General features: G+C 41.7%; 1 protein-coding gene across 7 annotated transcripts in view; it reads left to right on the top strand.

Annotated features, from left to right (window-relative positions):
- AMBRA1 (autophagy and beclin 1 regulator 1) overlaps positions 1-16290 on the top strand; it is a 130593-nt gene that overhangs the window by 71954 nt on the left and 42349 nt on the right. For all 7 annotated transcript variants that reach the window (XM_050711045.1, XM_035539684.2, XM_050711047.1 and 4 more), the window contains 3 exons: positions 6191-6301; positions 14779-14967; positions 15445-15599. In XM_050711045.1, coding sequence (XP_050567002.1) covers positions 6191-6301; positions 14779-14967; positions 15445-15599 — 455 coding nt within the window. The remainder of the gene's footprint in view (positions 1-6190; positions 6302-14778; positions 14968-15444; positions 15600-16290) is intronic.

Genomic DNA, 16290 nt, shown 5'->3' with positions numbered 1-16290 from the left:
AGACTTTCATTGTGGCTAAGGCTGTCTTTGAGGTGATGATCAGTAGTAATTTAGGAGGTAGAAAGAAAGAATTCCTTTAGTTTTTTATTATTTTTCAACGGTGTATGTGTGATATTAAAGGGCTACAGAAAGTTTTTAGCACATGGGAGACTGAGACTATGATCTATCGCCAACAGTAGCTGAGGGCGTGGAGGTGTAGTTATAGGAAGGAAGTGAAACTGCTTGTTTGTTATCGGTCACCCTGAGGAGGATGAGTGCTTCCTAAGCAGTGACATTGGCTTGCTCCAATGTTTATATTCAAAGGCTATGATAAGATACCTTATTTGTCACCCTGGAGAGTACAGGGCTTTTCCTGGTCTGAGAAAATCTACGTGAATATTGTTGGCTGAGCTCTTGCTGTTTCTGGAAACTCACTATACTCTTTCATAGTTGGTTTTCCAACTTTAATGTGTAGCAGAGTGACACGAGCAGGCACATCTATGTGGGGTGAACAACAGGAGAAAAGAGTGAGTTCTCTATACTGAAGAGAAAATTATCAGCTTGATTGATGAAGTGCAAACAATTTGGACAAGAGGGGAATGCATTTGAAAAGGACCTTAATATCTTCTAGTTTGCCTGAGGGAAAACTAGATCCTACAGTCAAAGACAGACACTTCCCTTATGCATTTATGTATCAGTTGTTGCATGATCAGACAGAGGAACGTCTCTGATGCCGGGATGTCAAGGAGCCACCATGAGCGTACCAGGGATAGAAGCTTTGGGCAGTGCATCTGTTCATTTACTCTTTGTGTTCCTTGCAAATAAACTGATTTCTTTTTGAAGTCTGAAACTTGTGACAGGAAAATTCTTTCCCGTGTCATGCTTGCATTGTTCACAATGTGAATAAAGCCCTTGGGCACTTGACTGAGGACATTCATCTTTGCTACCTGCAGCTGAGGCCTGCTCACATTCCCATTCACGATTAGGGCTGTGAAACTGGGCACGCTAAGTGTTGCCCCTATTAGAAGAAAATTTTGCAATAAGAATGAGCGTGAGTGGACAACTGCATTTCTTATTTCATACATCTGTGGTAAAGAAAAAATAATAGCTTTTTTGAAGGGTTTAGCCTTCAGAGAGCTTAGACCTCTCTGGGGCTTTCTTAGTTAGTATCATTGAATCCAGGATCCCTTCAGCATTTAGCAGATGCTGAACTACCCTCAGTAACATTTTGTGCATCCATTCTTGAAAATAATTTTGCTGGCTTGCTATTTAAAGCTTGCTGGTAAGTTGAAAGGGTCTCTTCAAATGGCTACTTAGCAAAATGAATCCTTGAAAATTCTAGGTTGCTACGCATACTGTTTATACAACGTTAGCACAGTAACAGATAGTTAGCTCCACCACTTCAAAGGCAACATCTTCATGGTAGCCTAGAATAAAGATTTGCCATGACTTGTCAAAATCATGTTCAGGATTGAATATATTTCCTGTGATCAAAGGTAGTCCCCAAAGCCAGGCTGCAGCATAGAATAAGGTCAGAGATGTGCAAAAAGCTGCTACAACTCCAAGTAGTTGATGAGGGTCCAGTGATCAGTAGTCATATTGCAGCTGAATTCAAATTGCTTCCAAATTGGTTGAGGAAATCCAATATATTCTTGCAGCAAAGAGCTTTATCTTTGGTTTATCAAATAAGCTTGTCCTGTGTCTTGGGCTTCCTGGAGGCTGGTTTATAGTAAATCTAGGACCAGTAAATGTAAAACTTGCCATCTGTGACAGATCCCTTCTGCAAGTGTTGAATAACCTCAGCATCATTAGCTACAGTTACAAATGGGCACATAAAGAGGTAATTACTTCTCAAAGGTACTCATGCTTAAAGATGCAAGTACTGATCTAGGGGGAGTTTTATACCAGGGCCTAATCACTGTCTCAAATTGAGTCACAAATTAGCTCAGGGACTTTGCCAACTTCCTCAAAGGCGTCTGCCTTATCTTTAAGCATCTTAATAAATTTTTCTCTGACTGTGAGGGAATCTGCCAGACAGTAAAAACTTGAGGAAAAGGTCTAGTCTGGAGAAAAAAAAAAATAAACTCCACTTTCTGTTAAGTTTATGGCAGAGAAATTTTCGTAATATATAGATGGTCCACATTCTTGAAACTTGTACCCCAGAGCCTGTGTAGTTGTAGAGTATTAGCTCATTCTCTGAGAATCTGATAGGAGTAGTCTGGAAGTATCCTGCTCTTCACCAAAAGAGTACCGTGGAAAGTGGGTTTGCACCTCTCTTTTTTTTCCCTTTCAGTCTAAACTCAGATATTGGCTTGATTCATAAATGAGCAATAGCTGACTGACAAAGGTTCATTTTCCACATGCCAAGATGAGTTGGACCCTCTGAGGGGATTGAGACTGACGGATAAATAACTGTCACGTGTAGGTGGCCTATAAGAAAAGATTTTTGGTGTGTTTTTTTTTTTTTTTTTTTGAGTCTTTGTTAAGACTTTTTTCCCCCCACTCTTTAAACTCTCCTGTCATGTGCTGAGTGGGGGTGGGTGGAGATCAGGGCGGTGGGGGGAGAAGGGGGTGCTGCTGAAAGCATTTATCTTCATTTCTGCCATCACCCAGTGTTTATTACGCAGTGATAGACAGACGCAGGAAAGCTGCCAATCAAACCTACGTTCACTGCATTTCAATTGGCCTTCACTTTGGCTTTCAGCATTTTGAAATCTACATCTCTTCAGAAAAAGGTCGTTCTGTTCATGGTGATGACAAGCCTGAGACCCTCGGGTACCCACTGCAGTCACTTGTGGTCCCATCAAACAATGGAGGATCCAAGGAGCAGGGTAGACTGTCAGGCGCTTGGTGAGAGCTGTTGCTTATAAGAGCTGATCTTACGCTGCCCAGATTTAAGAAGCTGGGGTGTGATTTTTGCCTCTAGTAAGTTACACTAGGTCTTAAGAGGCAACAGCACTTTCTTAGTCTCTTGCCCAGACTGAAATCCTGACTGGGCAAAGCAGCTGAGAAAAAGTCCTGGAGCTGTCCAGTGAACAGAGGCTCTGTAGTGAGGGTTTTAACATTTCCATGAAGTTTTTCTACTGTGGTTTCAAGTTGTCCCTATCAACCAATGGAAAAAGCAAACAAAAAAGGTTAGGATAGCGTAATTGTGTACTGTGGTTTATTTTCTTCCCTAAATTAAATGTCTCAAATGTTTGCATGCTTTTAATTGTCTCTACTGTAGGACAGTGCGTGCATGCATGTGGGAGGCTTCTGGCAGGATTTGTGATACGATACAAATGTTATTCCCTCTTGTTGTATGTAACTAGATATAATTTAATAATTACAGTTCTCAATTACACAATTAGCGTAAGTGGAGGTAATTACTTAAAACATGTAGATAATCGAACTGCCATTCGTGTTGGGCTCAATGGTTTGGATCCTTTGAGAAATGGACCAAATCCTTCTGAACCTGCAGTTTTCTGTGAACCTTGTTCCCTCCTCTTCCTTGATAAAGGTGTTTGTTCCTGGAAGCACTAGCATTAGTTGGTGGCTTTTGTTGGCTCTGGAATTTGTTCAGTAATGTCCTCTAGATGGGGAGAGGAGCTGCTGCTTTCCTCTGGTAGCTTTTCCTGTAGGACATGGATGTCTTGGGAGGTGCAAGGGGGTGAGGTTCAGCTGAATGCCATGACTCACCCAAAGGTTCCAGGGGAAGGGAAGACCAGAATCTCTACAGGAAAACTTCAAAAGCATTTGCCAACAGCTTTTTGATAGTACTTGTGCGACATTTGTGCAAGCCAGATGACTTGCTGTTTGTGGAGCAGTGGGTGATGTTGCTAGGCTTCTGTGATGCAGCGGGACTGCAAGATTACTCTCCTAAGGATATGTTATTCTCCAGTTTGTATATTATTGGCTATGCCTACAAAGATTATCATCATTGCAAAACAGGTGATGACCCTGTGATGCTGGTCTTTAGTAAGAAGATGAGTATTGTGCAATTATGTGCCCTGAGCAGTGCTTCCATTGCCTGTCTTGGCAAAGTAATTCCTTGCCTTAGTCCTGTGAGGCCGTTGTTACCCAGTCAGTGATGCTAGGTACTGTTTGTGTGCTGCAGGTCCCACTGCTCAAAATTAGCACAGGACCTAGTTTTTTGTTCTCCATCTGGTGGTTAGAGACAACACAGCAAGAGCTGCCCTTGTGTACCAGCCCTGAGCTTGTAATGAGGAGACTTTTAAAGCTGAAGGAACACAAAATTTAATTGTCCTTCTTCCACTTCTGGTTGCAAAATGTAATTTCATTAATGCATTGAGTCTGCTTTCTCCAGTACATCTCTTTTGTTCAGAGGAGCCTTTTGTTTGGGGGGATATGGAGAACGAGGCCTTGGGCATGTGCGAGAGCGAAGGAAGTATTCTTGCTTTTGCTCTCCCAGTGATACGTGAGCATCTGTCAGGGGCAGATACAGAGGCTGAGCAGATGCACAATGGAGGTCTGTCAGTCGCTGCAGGCCTGGCACAGCTGAATACACAGCATAAAGCTGCCTGCTCAGAAATCTGGCTCTTGGCGCATTTCTGAGCTTTCTCCAGAACCAAAAATCAGGACTTGAAACAGCTGATGTATGAAAAGCAGACTAGCAGGAGTCTTCTTGGTGTCTTTATCAGCACTGGTCTAGGATTTGCTTCCCAAATGGGCCCTGATCCCCTTGTTCTCTACTCTGCAGAGAAAATGTGTGCATCTGTGTGTATATTTTCAGGCCGTTTTTGTTTTACAGTCCTGAGCGTTCTGCTTGGATTTGATGAAGAAAGTAAAAATCCAGCCACCCTGGTCATCTCATCTTCCTCTGCATCAGTGTAATTTACTAGCAGTTAGCCAGCTTTTAGCGCTCTGCATGGGCAGTTTACCTGCTGGGTGCAGTAACACAGCTGTCCCAGCGTTGCTCTTCCACTGATGCTGCTGGAGCAGCAAAGTCCTGAGGCAGTCTTTCTGGGAGAATGAAGCCACTGACTCTTCTGCATGCTTCCCATCAGAGACAGTTTAGAGATGCCTATATCCAGCCTGCTGAATCCTGGAGGCTGTGCTTTTCCCCATTTGTGTATGGGGACAATCTTATTTTGCTCTCCCTTACCAAATTCTCTTACCATGAGTGTCTCTGGGTGTCAGCGTGTGTATGTAATACAAGGACTGCATGTATCTGAAGGCCTTAGAGACCAGAAATAGCACTAGGTTTTTGACTCCAGTACTATAAAGGGAAAACTGTTTCTTTTCTCCACTTGTCTCCATAGGGATTGCATTTAATGCCTCTGGGCTTTCTTCATGTATGCCTACTGAGTTAGCAGTGGCAGTCCCTTTCTGCCTGGAAAATTGTTCTTTGTGCTATTTCTGAAGCATTCTGCTTAGCCATGTGCTTTGGGCTGCTGCCCAAATCCTAGGGTGGTTAGCAAGGGGCATGTCATTTGCCTGGAGTCAGGGCAGTCCCTACCTGCTGTAGCTTGGGCCACCCAGAACAGTAAAGGCAGGAGAATCCTGAGGCCAGCTCTTAGGTATTCCTTACCAGGCAGAAGTAACCACCCTTCTCCTTACGCAAGTAATTTTTCTGTGCTTTCCCTGAATATATGGATTACCTAAGCCCACAGCCTGCATTTGTGGTATTCTTATGCTATTCCAGAGGGTCCAAAAAGGAGTTACCTGTATCAGGGACATAGGTTAGGCTCTCTAGTGGGCTCTAATTTCACCTTCGTTTCAGATGGAGTTGCTAATATTTTATTATAATCCTTACTGTGTGGCAAGTACTGTATCCTTCTGAGTTGAGTTTACAGCAGTAGCAAGGAATATGACCTCAGATGTGTGTGATTTGACAGGGCAACAAGTTTGCCCTTCATAGCTGCACTAGAAAACTTTACGTCTGTGAAAATACATCTTTACTAGCACTGGTAAACAGTATAGACTTGGACCAAATGAATCCGATTAAGATTTCTACCTTGTGAACCTGGGCAAATATTGCTTATCAACCTTTTTTCCTTTCAGAAATACATTGCAAGGAAGTGCATTCCTATTAATTTCCTGTGCTCTGCGGCTTATTTAGGTGTTACCATTTCTGTAAATAAGGTTTCTTTAAGAACCTAGAATTTTATGTCTTGGATTTTGAAAAGCTTTTTATCGTTTTGTCACACGAGCTGTTTTCTGGGTTATCTCTTGGGGGTTAAATTGATAATTATTTTTCCCTTTTGTGTAGGTGCTGTGATTGGGGATGGACAGTCAGCTGTGGCCAGCAACATTGCCAACACAACTTACCGGCTCCAGTGGTGGGACTTCACAAAGTTTGACCTGCCTGAAATCAGCAATGGTAAGTTGGAAAGGACACTGTTACTTTCTTTTAAGTCTGCACTAACTAGAGCTGCCATAATCTGTAAGATTTTTGGAAGGTAGCTATATATTGCAGGGCTTGGATTATTTGTCTTGTATTGGAAACTGTAAAATACTTCGCCTTTTGTGAAAGGTGACATGAACAAAATGCATTCAGATCTGTTACTGCCCTGTTTATCTTGCGTATTCTTGCGATCAGCAAATCCTTGTGTAAGTTGGGCTTTTTGTTAGCAATCTCATGAGAATATATAATCCTTGTAGAAAAAAAATCTGTCTCCCATCCACTCATTCTTTTGCCAACAAGTTTCTAGAGGGATTACTGATTGACATATTTATTGTCTTTATACCTTGGCATTAGAACCTGCTAATAAATCGGGTCTGGATGCTCCAAGTTAGAGATACTGCTGTAAGTTAAAGTGCTGCAACGTGTTTTGATAATTGGGGTCCTGGTCTGTTGCTTACAACAGTGTTGTAAGCTTCTAGCCACTTGCAAAAGCAATGATTTGTTCCATATCTCATGTGGAAGACGCTTCCGGGTCAAGAATGAGCAGTATTACTGTGGGGGTGGTGGTTGTGGTTGTATTTTTCCTTTCCCTTCCCTTTGTGAAGTTAGACCATAGTTTTACAGGTGTTCTGTGCTGGCATAAGCTAGCTCTTGCACTGGAAGAGGCTTGTTACGCTGGTGCAAGAATATTTGATGCTTGTAGTCAGCTGATCAAGAAATGACATTTGGGGGGATTTAAAACTAAAATTACTAAAAAGGCTATTTTTAACCCAGAATGGTATCCTGATATAGCTTGCTGCACTGCTGCAGGAATGTTTGTGGCAGCCTGAGATGAAGCAATAAGATAGAAGATAGGTAGGAATGTTTGTACAGTGATTTTTAATGTAGGCCGTCTCTATGTGTATATGAAATTTATTGCTTGACTTCTTTTTAGGGGGAAGAGGGATTCTGTTTGCAGAAAGTCTTTAAGTTCCCTTCCAATCCAAACCATTCTGTGATTCTACATCTTTTGTTTTTACAGATAGCCATTGAAATGAACTAAGCAGAAAACCTCTGCCAGACTAAGCTCTGTCTGTTCTGTATTTCCAAAAATTACATATCCACCAAGACTTGTCTCTAGAGTACTGTCCTGCTGCTTAATAAAAATAAATAAATAAACACCAAAGGAGCACATACAGTGACACTGTAGCAGCAGAAATGCAGAGAATTGAACTAGGAGGGGCCATTCATGTCCCAGAGGCTGGGAAATCAGAGTAGCTAGGGGAAAGTTAGCAGTTGCCCGTCCCATTACAAAAAGCTGCTTCTTACTGTGTCGTTCCTCCAGACAAAGTATCTGGTGTTTGTCTCATATCCTTCCTTCATGTTTTATAGAATATTGTGGTGTGATGTTTATAGCCTGGCGGGAAATCAAAGTCCTGATTTTAGAAGATAGCCCTTGATGTTATACAGGGGAAAGGTGCTTTATATTTTGTCTGAGAAGCATTCTGTCTCATGGTAAGGAGCATGCAGAGTCATTTTGAAAGCATAATATTTCATTGAATTTAAATGTGCCAGTGCTTTGACGTGTCCTGTTAAGTGCCAAACTGTAGTGCTAGTATAAGTTTGTAGGCTGAGGATCAGTGTACAAGGTAAAGTTTTGCCATGTGGTGGCAATACTTTCCATGGTCCGTCCAGAACCAGGAGCAGAATAAAGCTAAGACCAGAGGGGGAAGCATCTTGCTGCTGACTTAGATTCCTGGGGACTTATCTGCAAGCTTGTAAAGTATTTGAAGAGTGGTGCAGCAGCTAATAGGTTTTCTGGCCTCATCTGGCTGCTGAGGAGCTGGCTGCTGCTTTTTTTTTTCTTTTGAAAAAAAAAAATGCCCAAGGTGTTTATAATTTATGGAGCTCTGTAGAAAATGAGGACCATCTGCTGTTCAAGGCATTAGTATTTCAGTCTTCTCCCTCTCCTCTACCAGGACACTTCCATTCTGAAATCTCTTCCGAATAGCTGGATACTGGGCTAATGCCTCTGTCATTATGCCCTTCTTGCAGGCAGGGTTCCTGTTACAAGCCCATCACTAGATCTTCTGACACCCCACTTTGTAATACTTGGCTTGTCCATCCTGATTTATGACCTTTTGGAAATGTTTGGGTTTACTGTGTTTTCACTTCAGATGTTGAGCCCAAATCTGGCTTTTCTAGGTCATTAGCCCTATCTCCCTTTGCAAAGGTCTAGTAAGGGTGTATGAATGTGGAGCAGCTGTGCTCATCCTCAAACAGGCATTTACCAAGCTTGCACATGCACCAAACAAAGGCAAGCTGCAGCTTTGCCAAACAAGAAGGACATTAATGTAGCTTAGGGTTACTGATATTCCCCCTTCATAGCCTGATGCTTGGTAGTGCTGCTGCTGATCTATGTTTTTAAGTGCCAGGCCTAGTTTTATATAACGAGGCCTCCATGAATAAACATGCTTATTTCAATGTGCTTCTTGGTAAAAATGTTGCTCCAGGTGCAAAAATTTGCAGAGATATTGCAAAACTAAGTGTATGACAGTGGAATGGAGGATTGGAGGATTTTTTTCAGACTGTTTGTGGTCTCGGACACAAACTATTTTCCCAGTAAAGCATTTGACCTCAATATCTCCTTTTTTTTCCATCATTTTCTGTAAATCAGAGATGGTCATGTGAGAGAGTCTGCTTACAAAGAGGGTGCTATTGCACTTCCTGGGACAGACTTGAGCCACAAGTGGTTTGGGAGCGAAGGCAGATGAGATGATGCAGCTGAAATTTGGAACTGCCTGCCAGCTCCACTTTCAGAGGAATGGTTCTGTGGCCAACCTCCATCTCAGAGCAGCTCTTCTTCCTGTTACAATTAAACAAAGAGAAGGTAGTTTGGAAATAGGATGTTTTCCACTGAAACAATACGCCTGAGCAAGTGACAGCGGTGCGATTAGCGCAGCCCTGCAACCTCGGTGCCCTCAGAGCCCCTGGGCTGTGACCTCCGTGTGTGCGCAGGACTTGGCTCCAGGGCAAGGATCTCGTTGACACTACATCCAGCACGGAAGGGGACTCCAACAAGTCTTGGGGAGATGGCTCTGCAGGGACCTGGGGGATTTTACCCTCCAGCCTATCTTCCTCTGCTATTTACAAGACAGAAGAAGATAGCTTCAGATTTCTTCTCTCCTTTTGCAAGCTTTCATTTTATTAACTTCAAAATGAATATGACCCAGCCTTCGATTGTAACTGTCAGTCGTGTCGGCATTAGGCTGGGGAGTTTATTTGGGAGCAGGAACAAAGCTATCCCTAGCCATTTATTTAATATTATTCTAGTAGGTGCTGCTGCTATCACTCCCTCAGATCCTTAAAATTGCCCGCAGCTAACAGGTAAGTATTGAATCAGTGAACACTGTAGAATATTCCCTTTCCACAGGTAAAATATTTGAAGGCTTTGGCTCTTGAAGCATTTGAATATAGTTTCTCGTAGTACTCACTGCTCATTACTTCAATTTCTAACCACTGTGGCTGAACTGATCTAGTTCTTCCATGTTCAGTCACAAGTCAGGAGTTTGTCCTCTGCTGTAACACCAGCTGGGACTTCAGGAAGGTGATTTGGTCACTGCTTGCTGATTTACAGTGTGATGCAGAAAAACTTAGAAGGAAAAAATTGCATTAAGAAAGCACCACCCATAAGGGTGGCTAGGAGAGGATGGAAGCCTGTACCCTCCATTGTGTGCTGGGTTATCTCTGGCAAGCAGTGCTGGTCCTGCTGGCCTTCCGGGCCTTCCCCAGCTTCAACCGGGATTATGCTGTGGGTGTCAGCACTCCAAGTTGGCACAAGAGCTTGATTAATTTGTTCTCTGATGTTTCTTTTGATCTATTCTGTCAGCTTGATGGCTGCATTAACAACAAAATAAAACAAGAGATGAAAGGGTGGCCTTGTTGCAACTGGTTTTCCAAAAATAGCAGTTTTCCCCTAAAATCTTCTGCATTGGCTTTGTTTTCGTAGATTGGGCCTCAGACTCAAAGAAATCAAATAGCCTGTGGCTTTGTCAAACACATAAACGTCTTGGTCCTCCTCATGACTTGGGAGTCTCTTAGATGCTGTTCCTTAAGATGAAACCTTGCTGAGATCTCCACCCCTCTTTTTTAGAGTTGTTCTTCTGGCAGAGTAAGCTCCTTTGGTTCTAGGTGTCAGCGCTACCTAATTCCCTTGTCTTTTGCAAGTGAGGAAGGAGCGAAGAACCATGATGCCAGTGTGAATCAGATCTTGAAAGACTGAAATAAAGATTACTCTCCTCATTCAGTGCAACTTGCATCTGTGATGTTTCGTGTTCCAGACACACATCAAGGGGGAAAGATAGTACACTTCTGGCAGGGGAGCTCACAATCTGTTTTGCTAAGAGGCATTCAGCATATGCATTAAACCTTAAAAAGAACAAGACATGCAGTCATGTTGGACATCATTGTGAAGAGCTTACCAAAAGCCACTGTTCTGTGTGCTGTGCTGGAGGAGGAGAGGAAGGAAAAAAAAACACACACAAAGGTAGAAAATACGTGCTATGTGATAAATGGACTACTGGTGAATGGTGACCCAAAACAGAGATTGCTTTAAAAGGTCATAGTTAAAGCTACATGAGGAGGAGGATTAGAGACCTAGAGAGGGAGAAATTTGACCATTGAACTGCAAAGATATATACAAGACCTGGTAATGTCTCTGAGTCTGTAAAAGGTGCAGAAGAAATTTAAGCATTTCTTACCTTATGAAAATTACAAATGTACAAAGCTGCATTTTATTTAAAAATAAAACAACTTGAAAAACATATGAAGAGGTAAGAATTGTCTAGGCTACGATTTTTCAATAGCTACAGGAACAAGGAAAAAACATTGCCTGTGCCCAGAAAAATTGGTATCTGACCCCCCCTAAAATTTCTTGCACCAGGAGTTGGTCAGTACAGAAGGTTTCCTGGGCTAAATGACACCCATATCTTTGGTCTGGTGAGGCAAGTATACAAACATGCTACTATTTGATGCTCAATATTAGAAGTAGAGAAACTGTGGATAACTGATGGAAGCTATCCTGAGCTCAGAGATAGAGAACAATAATTTACATACCTAGAGGAATAAGAATGAGACAGAATTGTTCTTAGATCCCAAAGCAAGGAATTGGATTAGATTTTTGTTTTTGAATAATTGGAAGGTTTTGGAGAGCAGGCTTTTGTGCTTCATAGTTGTATCTCTGGCAGATGTTCTTCCTGTGTAATGTGTATTTTCAATTTGTTGTTAGCCTTCTTGCTTGGCTCTCTTAAGTAGTTAATGCAGGTTTGGCTGGAAGGATCCTCATGCTCACCTGTTCAGTAAGTCCCCATCCCCTTTTTTCTAATTTTTTTAGTATCATGGCAGATTAGAGTACAACTCCAAAGAAATAGATCAGAAAGGTGACCCTTTAACCACTGAGCCTAGTTCCCTGATGTCTTAGGCAAGCGCATCCTATAGCTCCTCTTATTCTGTGTTAAAATTAGTTAAATTCTTTGCCACTTTCAATTCTGTTGAAAAACTATTCTACAGTCTTACTACTCTGATTATAAATAAATAAATCTAATTTCTAAACTTAATGGCTGCTTTTACCCACTTACTCACCTGTCAATGCTATTTGTGAAGAGAACTATGACTAATGTTCTCTGGCACTTATGTTTTTGGAACTTTTTTCTAAATGCAATCCCATTTCCTCTCAATCACTTTTTTAAACCATAAAATAAATCTTGCGTTTCCCCCAGTCATCTTTATAGCTATTTACTGGATTTGCTATCATTTAGGGTTTAATCTTTTTTGAACATGGTTAACTAAAACTGTGCTCAGTATCCTGCATGTGCTCTCGGCACAATCTTGTGTTAGTATTGACATTTCCCTGGTGAACGTTCTCCCCAGTGCAGTTCAGGATTGCCATCTCGTTCACTGTTATGCTGGGTGGGTGGCTCAGTCCTTGCTATGATCACCAAAGTTGATCCTCTGTTGTTTCCAAGTGACAAAGCAGAAGTTAAGAAGTGTTAACACACTTCTAGAAGTCTTGCATTTCATTTCTTTTATGCTTCTGTGAAGTTCAGTTCTCCATTTGTGGTCTGATCATGCTCTGTTAGTGAAGTTACCCAACTTTATCAACAGAATTCACCAACCAGCTCCACTCCTTGTGTCTATCCAATTGAAAAAAATAATAAATAGGACTGGTTTTGAAATGAGTCTCTGAAGAACTCTGGAAATCATCCTAGTTTGGGGATTACAGTAGTGCAACCTGTTGTCATGTATCCTGTAGCTAGTTCACTGCATATACTGTAGTTCATGTGTGGATGCCTATCTTCTCTTGTGATGGCAGAGTACTTCAGTGAAGCTTATCAAAAAAAAATGCAAATTTTAATTCTGAAATGCAAATTTTAATTCTGCCTCCTTGAATTGAGGTAGTTCAGTCCTTAACTTTTACTCTGTGTTCTTTCTGTTCAACTAGCTTTAGACTAAGCACTCAGGAATTTTGTCATCTTTTGAGCTGTCTGTTCTTTGAAGGGCCAGAAGTATTTCAGGTTATTACAGCACTGGCAATGACTACATTATTTACCTTTTTCTGTTCAGCACCTTTCTGTTTATACTAGGCTGAAAATTACTGTTTTCAGCAGCTCTGAAACTGAAAAAAAGGCTGAGTAAATTTAGAGTACAGGTGTAGGTGGTTTGGTACAGAATGTAATTAAATAGTCCACTTCTTATCCTCATCTGGTTGTTTTTTGTTTTTTTTTTAAATTGGAATTTCTTAAATGAAACAGTAGAAGTTGATACTTAACCATATAGGAAAGCAGTTCCCAGGAAGAATGTCTTCTAGACCAGAAAAAAAAACTAAAGATTAAGGTTCAGCTTTAAATCAACAGAGCTGGAAGAAGGATCAGTCCTGGCTCCCTTCCCATCGTGTCTTTTCCTGCTGCTGCAAGTGTCTGTGTGGCCATAGGGCATACCAGGTTAGGGAATGGTTCTGGCTAAGATGTGACAAAATTACTAGTCAGTAATTTTTCAGCCATATCACATCTTGGATGTAGCTTTTCACAGAAGTGTTGGAAATAAGGGACATGGATTCTTTCTCCTGGCAGCAGTGCCAGTTTTCTAAAATGTTGAGGTACGGCCTCAATTTGATTTGGAAGTTCAAACTCTCAGATGTACAAAGCATTCTTGGCACTGTTTTTTTACTAAACTAATAAGGGGTATAGCCCAAGAAGTGCCTTCATAAACTCATGCAATTTAGCCAAACAAATCAAAGCTGCCTCTAGGCTGGGCATAGTCTTAATGTTTAGAAGAGAGCTCCTGGACTATAAGAGCTAAGGTAGTGCTGCACATGATGCTGCAGATTCAATGTGTGAGATGGGCTGTCAGTCTTAACGGCATGCAATTCCTCTATACTGCAAATGTGAGCTTTATTTCTATTGTTTTTTTATAATTACTTCTAGACTCTTGATTTTGAAAATACTGGAATCTGGAAATCGCTCTCTCTAAAATAGCGTATTCAGTTTCAACACCACATCTCCTGGAATAATTAGAGCAGTTTTAGTCAAAAACTGAAATGCTTTTAAACTTAAGCTGAGGAAGTGAACACCATAACTCTAGTCTTGTCATTTCAAGCTGTTGGTGTAGATGATGCCAAAAAGCAGTGGAACCTCGTTGTACTAGGAATATCACGGGTTTGTAGTAAGATGTAATAGTCCAAAGACTTCACAGGCTGCATATGCAAGGCACAGAGGGGAAAAGGTTTGTTCAAGGTCACCCAGCAGCTCATCGGCAGAGTTGAAAGTAAAACTTCTTTTCTGAAATGCTGCTTGCTGCCTTGTATGCTAAACAGTTTCTTCACTGATTGCGCAAGAGCCTCAAATACTGGGGCAATTAAATGGTGGACTGGCTAGAGAAGTTTCTGTCCTTTCTTGGTTGCTTTATCCAAGATCGGTGTAAAAATCAGCGATCAGAAAGGAATGCCTGTATCTGCAGGGAGGAATTTTTCCCTTACCTCCTGTTTATTGGAGATAAGGGGAGGTGGAACTCAGGGGCTCCGCACAAGAAGAGGAAATGAATTAAGGTGTACTGTTTCTAATGATACCACTGCTGGAGTTTGTCAAAGAGTCACAATTTGGGATTTGTTTAAACTGTGCTGTCCTTTGCAAAGGATGATGTTATGCTCAAGAAAGAAGGGGTTGATAAAATGCAATCGCCACTATTTCTTGGCTGAAGGCTCCAGGAGATGAACAGATTTCATTCCTTGGGCTCATTGTGGTGTTTTATCTCCGTTTTGGAGAAAGTTTTACATTTAATCCAGGTATAAACTTTTGGAGGAAGCTAAATGTCCTGAGTGCCGTTTCCACGTACTGTCTTGACTCCAGCATCAGGTTTGAATCTTGCTTTATTCTCTGTTGAACCAGAGTGCTTTAATTGTTCTTCCTGTCTTTCTTCAGCCTCCGTGAACGTGCTTGTTCAGAACTGCAAGATTTACAACGATGCTAGCTGCGATATCTCTGCAGATGGGCAGCTGCTGGCAGCCTTCATTCCCAGCAGCCAACGAGGCTTCCCCGATGAAGGGATACTGGCTGTGTATTCTCTGGCACCCCATAACTTGGGCGAGATGCTTTATACAAAGCGATTTGGTAAGCATGCAGCAAGAAGGCAGGGTCGGTGGGTGGGGCTGTGAGAAGTTACCTCAAAATCAGCCTTTAGTGAGAAATGTCACAGTCTGAATATCAGTATCTGTCTATTGGAGTCACAGGAAATATGCTATTGGCCAACCCCCAGCCACAAATACATTAATTCTGGGGAGAAAATTGTGATACTGTCTGGATGCGTGAAGTGCTGGTAGGGGGGAGCTGCTACAAGATTTTTTTTTTTTTATTCCTTAAAGAACTTTTAAGAGCTTTTATCATCTTAGAGGAAGATACCTGCAGCAAGGAAACGTTTTGCAAAATTTGTACTTGTGCACGTCTCTTCGTTCTTCTCTGTCCCTTATAAGAATGATCTTAGTATGCTGTATGTTATGGGAAGGCCTGAAGGGGTTGAAGTAGCTGTGAGGATAAGGTGTCAGGAGGAATGTCAATCTTTGAGAGAAATAACTGCTATTCTGTTTGTAGGCCCAAACGCCATTTCCGTGAGCTTGTCTCCAATGGGCAGATATGTAATGGTGGGACTGGCTTCCCGACGGATCCTGTTGCATCCCTCCACAGAACACATGGTTGCTCAAGTCTTCAGGCTGCAACAACCCCATGGTGGAGAAACCTCTATGAGGGTGAGTATGTGTATATTCTGTTTCCATAAGTTTTTGTTGGTGATACTGTGTTGATTTAGCTCTAGCCTAGTGGTTAGTTACTCATTTATGATAGCAAAAAAGTAACATGCTCCAGGCCCACTAAATAATAAACACGTCTAGGAATTTATCACAGAGGTATGCGAACATGACAGGAGACCATAAATATAACAGAATTGGGAAACTACTCTGGTTTCAGATATGACGACAAAAATATTCAATGTTGTGTGCGGTAGCGTAAGTCTAAATGTCACTCAGAGTATTTAGTAGATGGTCTGTACTTTTGGGGGGTAATAGGCATTTATCTTGTGGCACTGTGGTTGGCCTTGTTGAGGGAGCTTATCAGCTGAGGTTTCTAAATTATTTCCTGACATTCCTGAAAGGGGCTAACTTTGAGGGGAGTTGCCACCAGTGGTTTCGAGAAGGGTAGAAGCTAAGCTTCATATTGGACTTGCAGACTGAAGGAGAGGCTTACCATGCTTTTAGCAAATAGGCTTTTGTTGGCTAATTATTAGTGAGCTTTCTATGTATATGTAGGCCTATTTTGAGGAATGGAATTATTCTTCTGTACTCTTGCTTTGGGGGAACTGAACTATGACCCGCCCTGACTAATTCATTATGTGTGGAAAACCTTCATCTTTTTTCAAACCAGCAAAGAGAGTTAAGAGAACAT

Source organism: Cygnus atratus, chromosome 5, assembly GCF_013377495.2.
Source record: "Cygnus atratus isolate AKBS03 ecotype Queensland, Australia chromosome 5, CAtr_DNAZoo_HiC_assembly, whole genome shotgun sequence".
Classification (NCBI taxonomy): Eukaryota; Metazoa; Chordata; class Aves; order Anseriformes; family Anatidae; genus Cygnus; species Cygnus atratus.
This window is presented reverse-complemented; position numbering and strand designations above follow the sequence as displayed.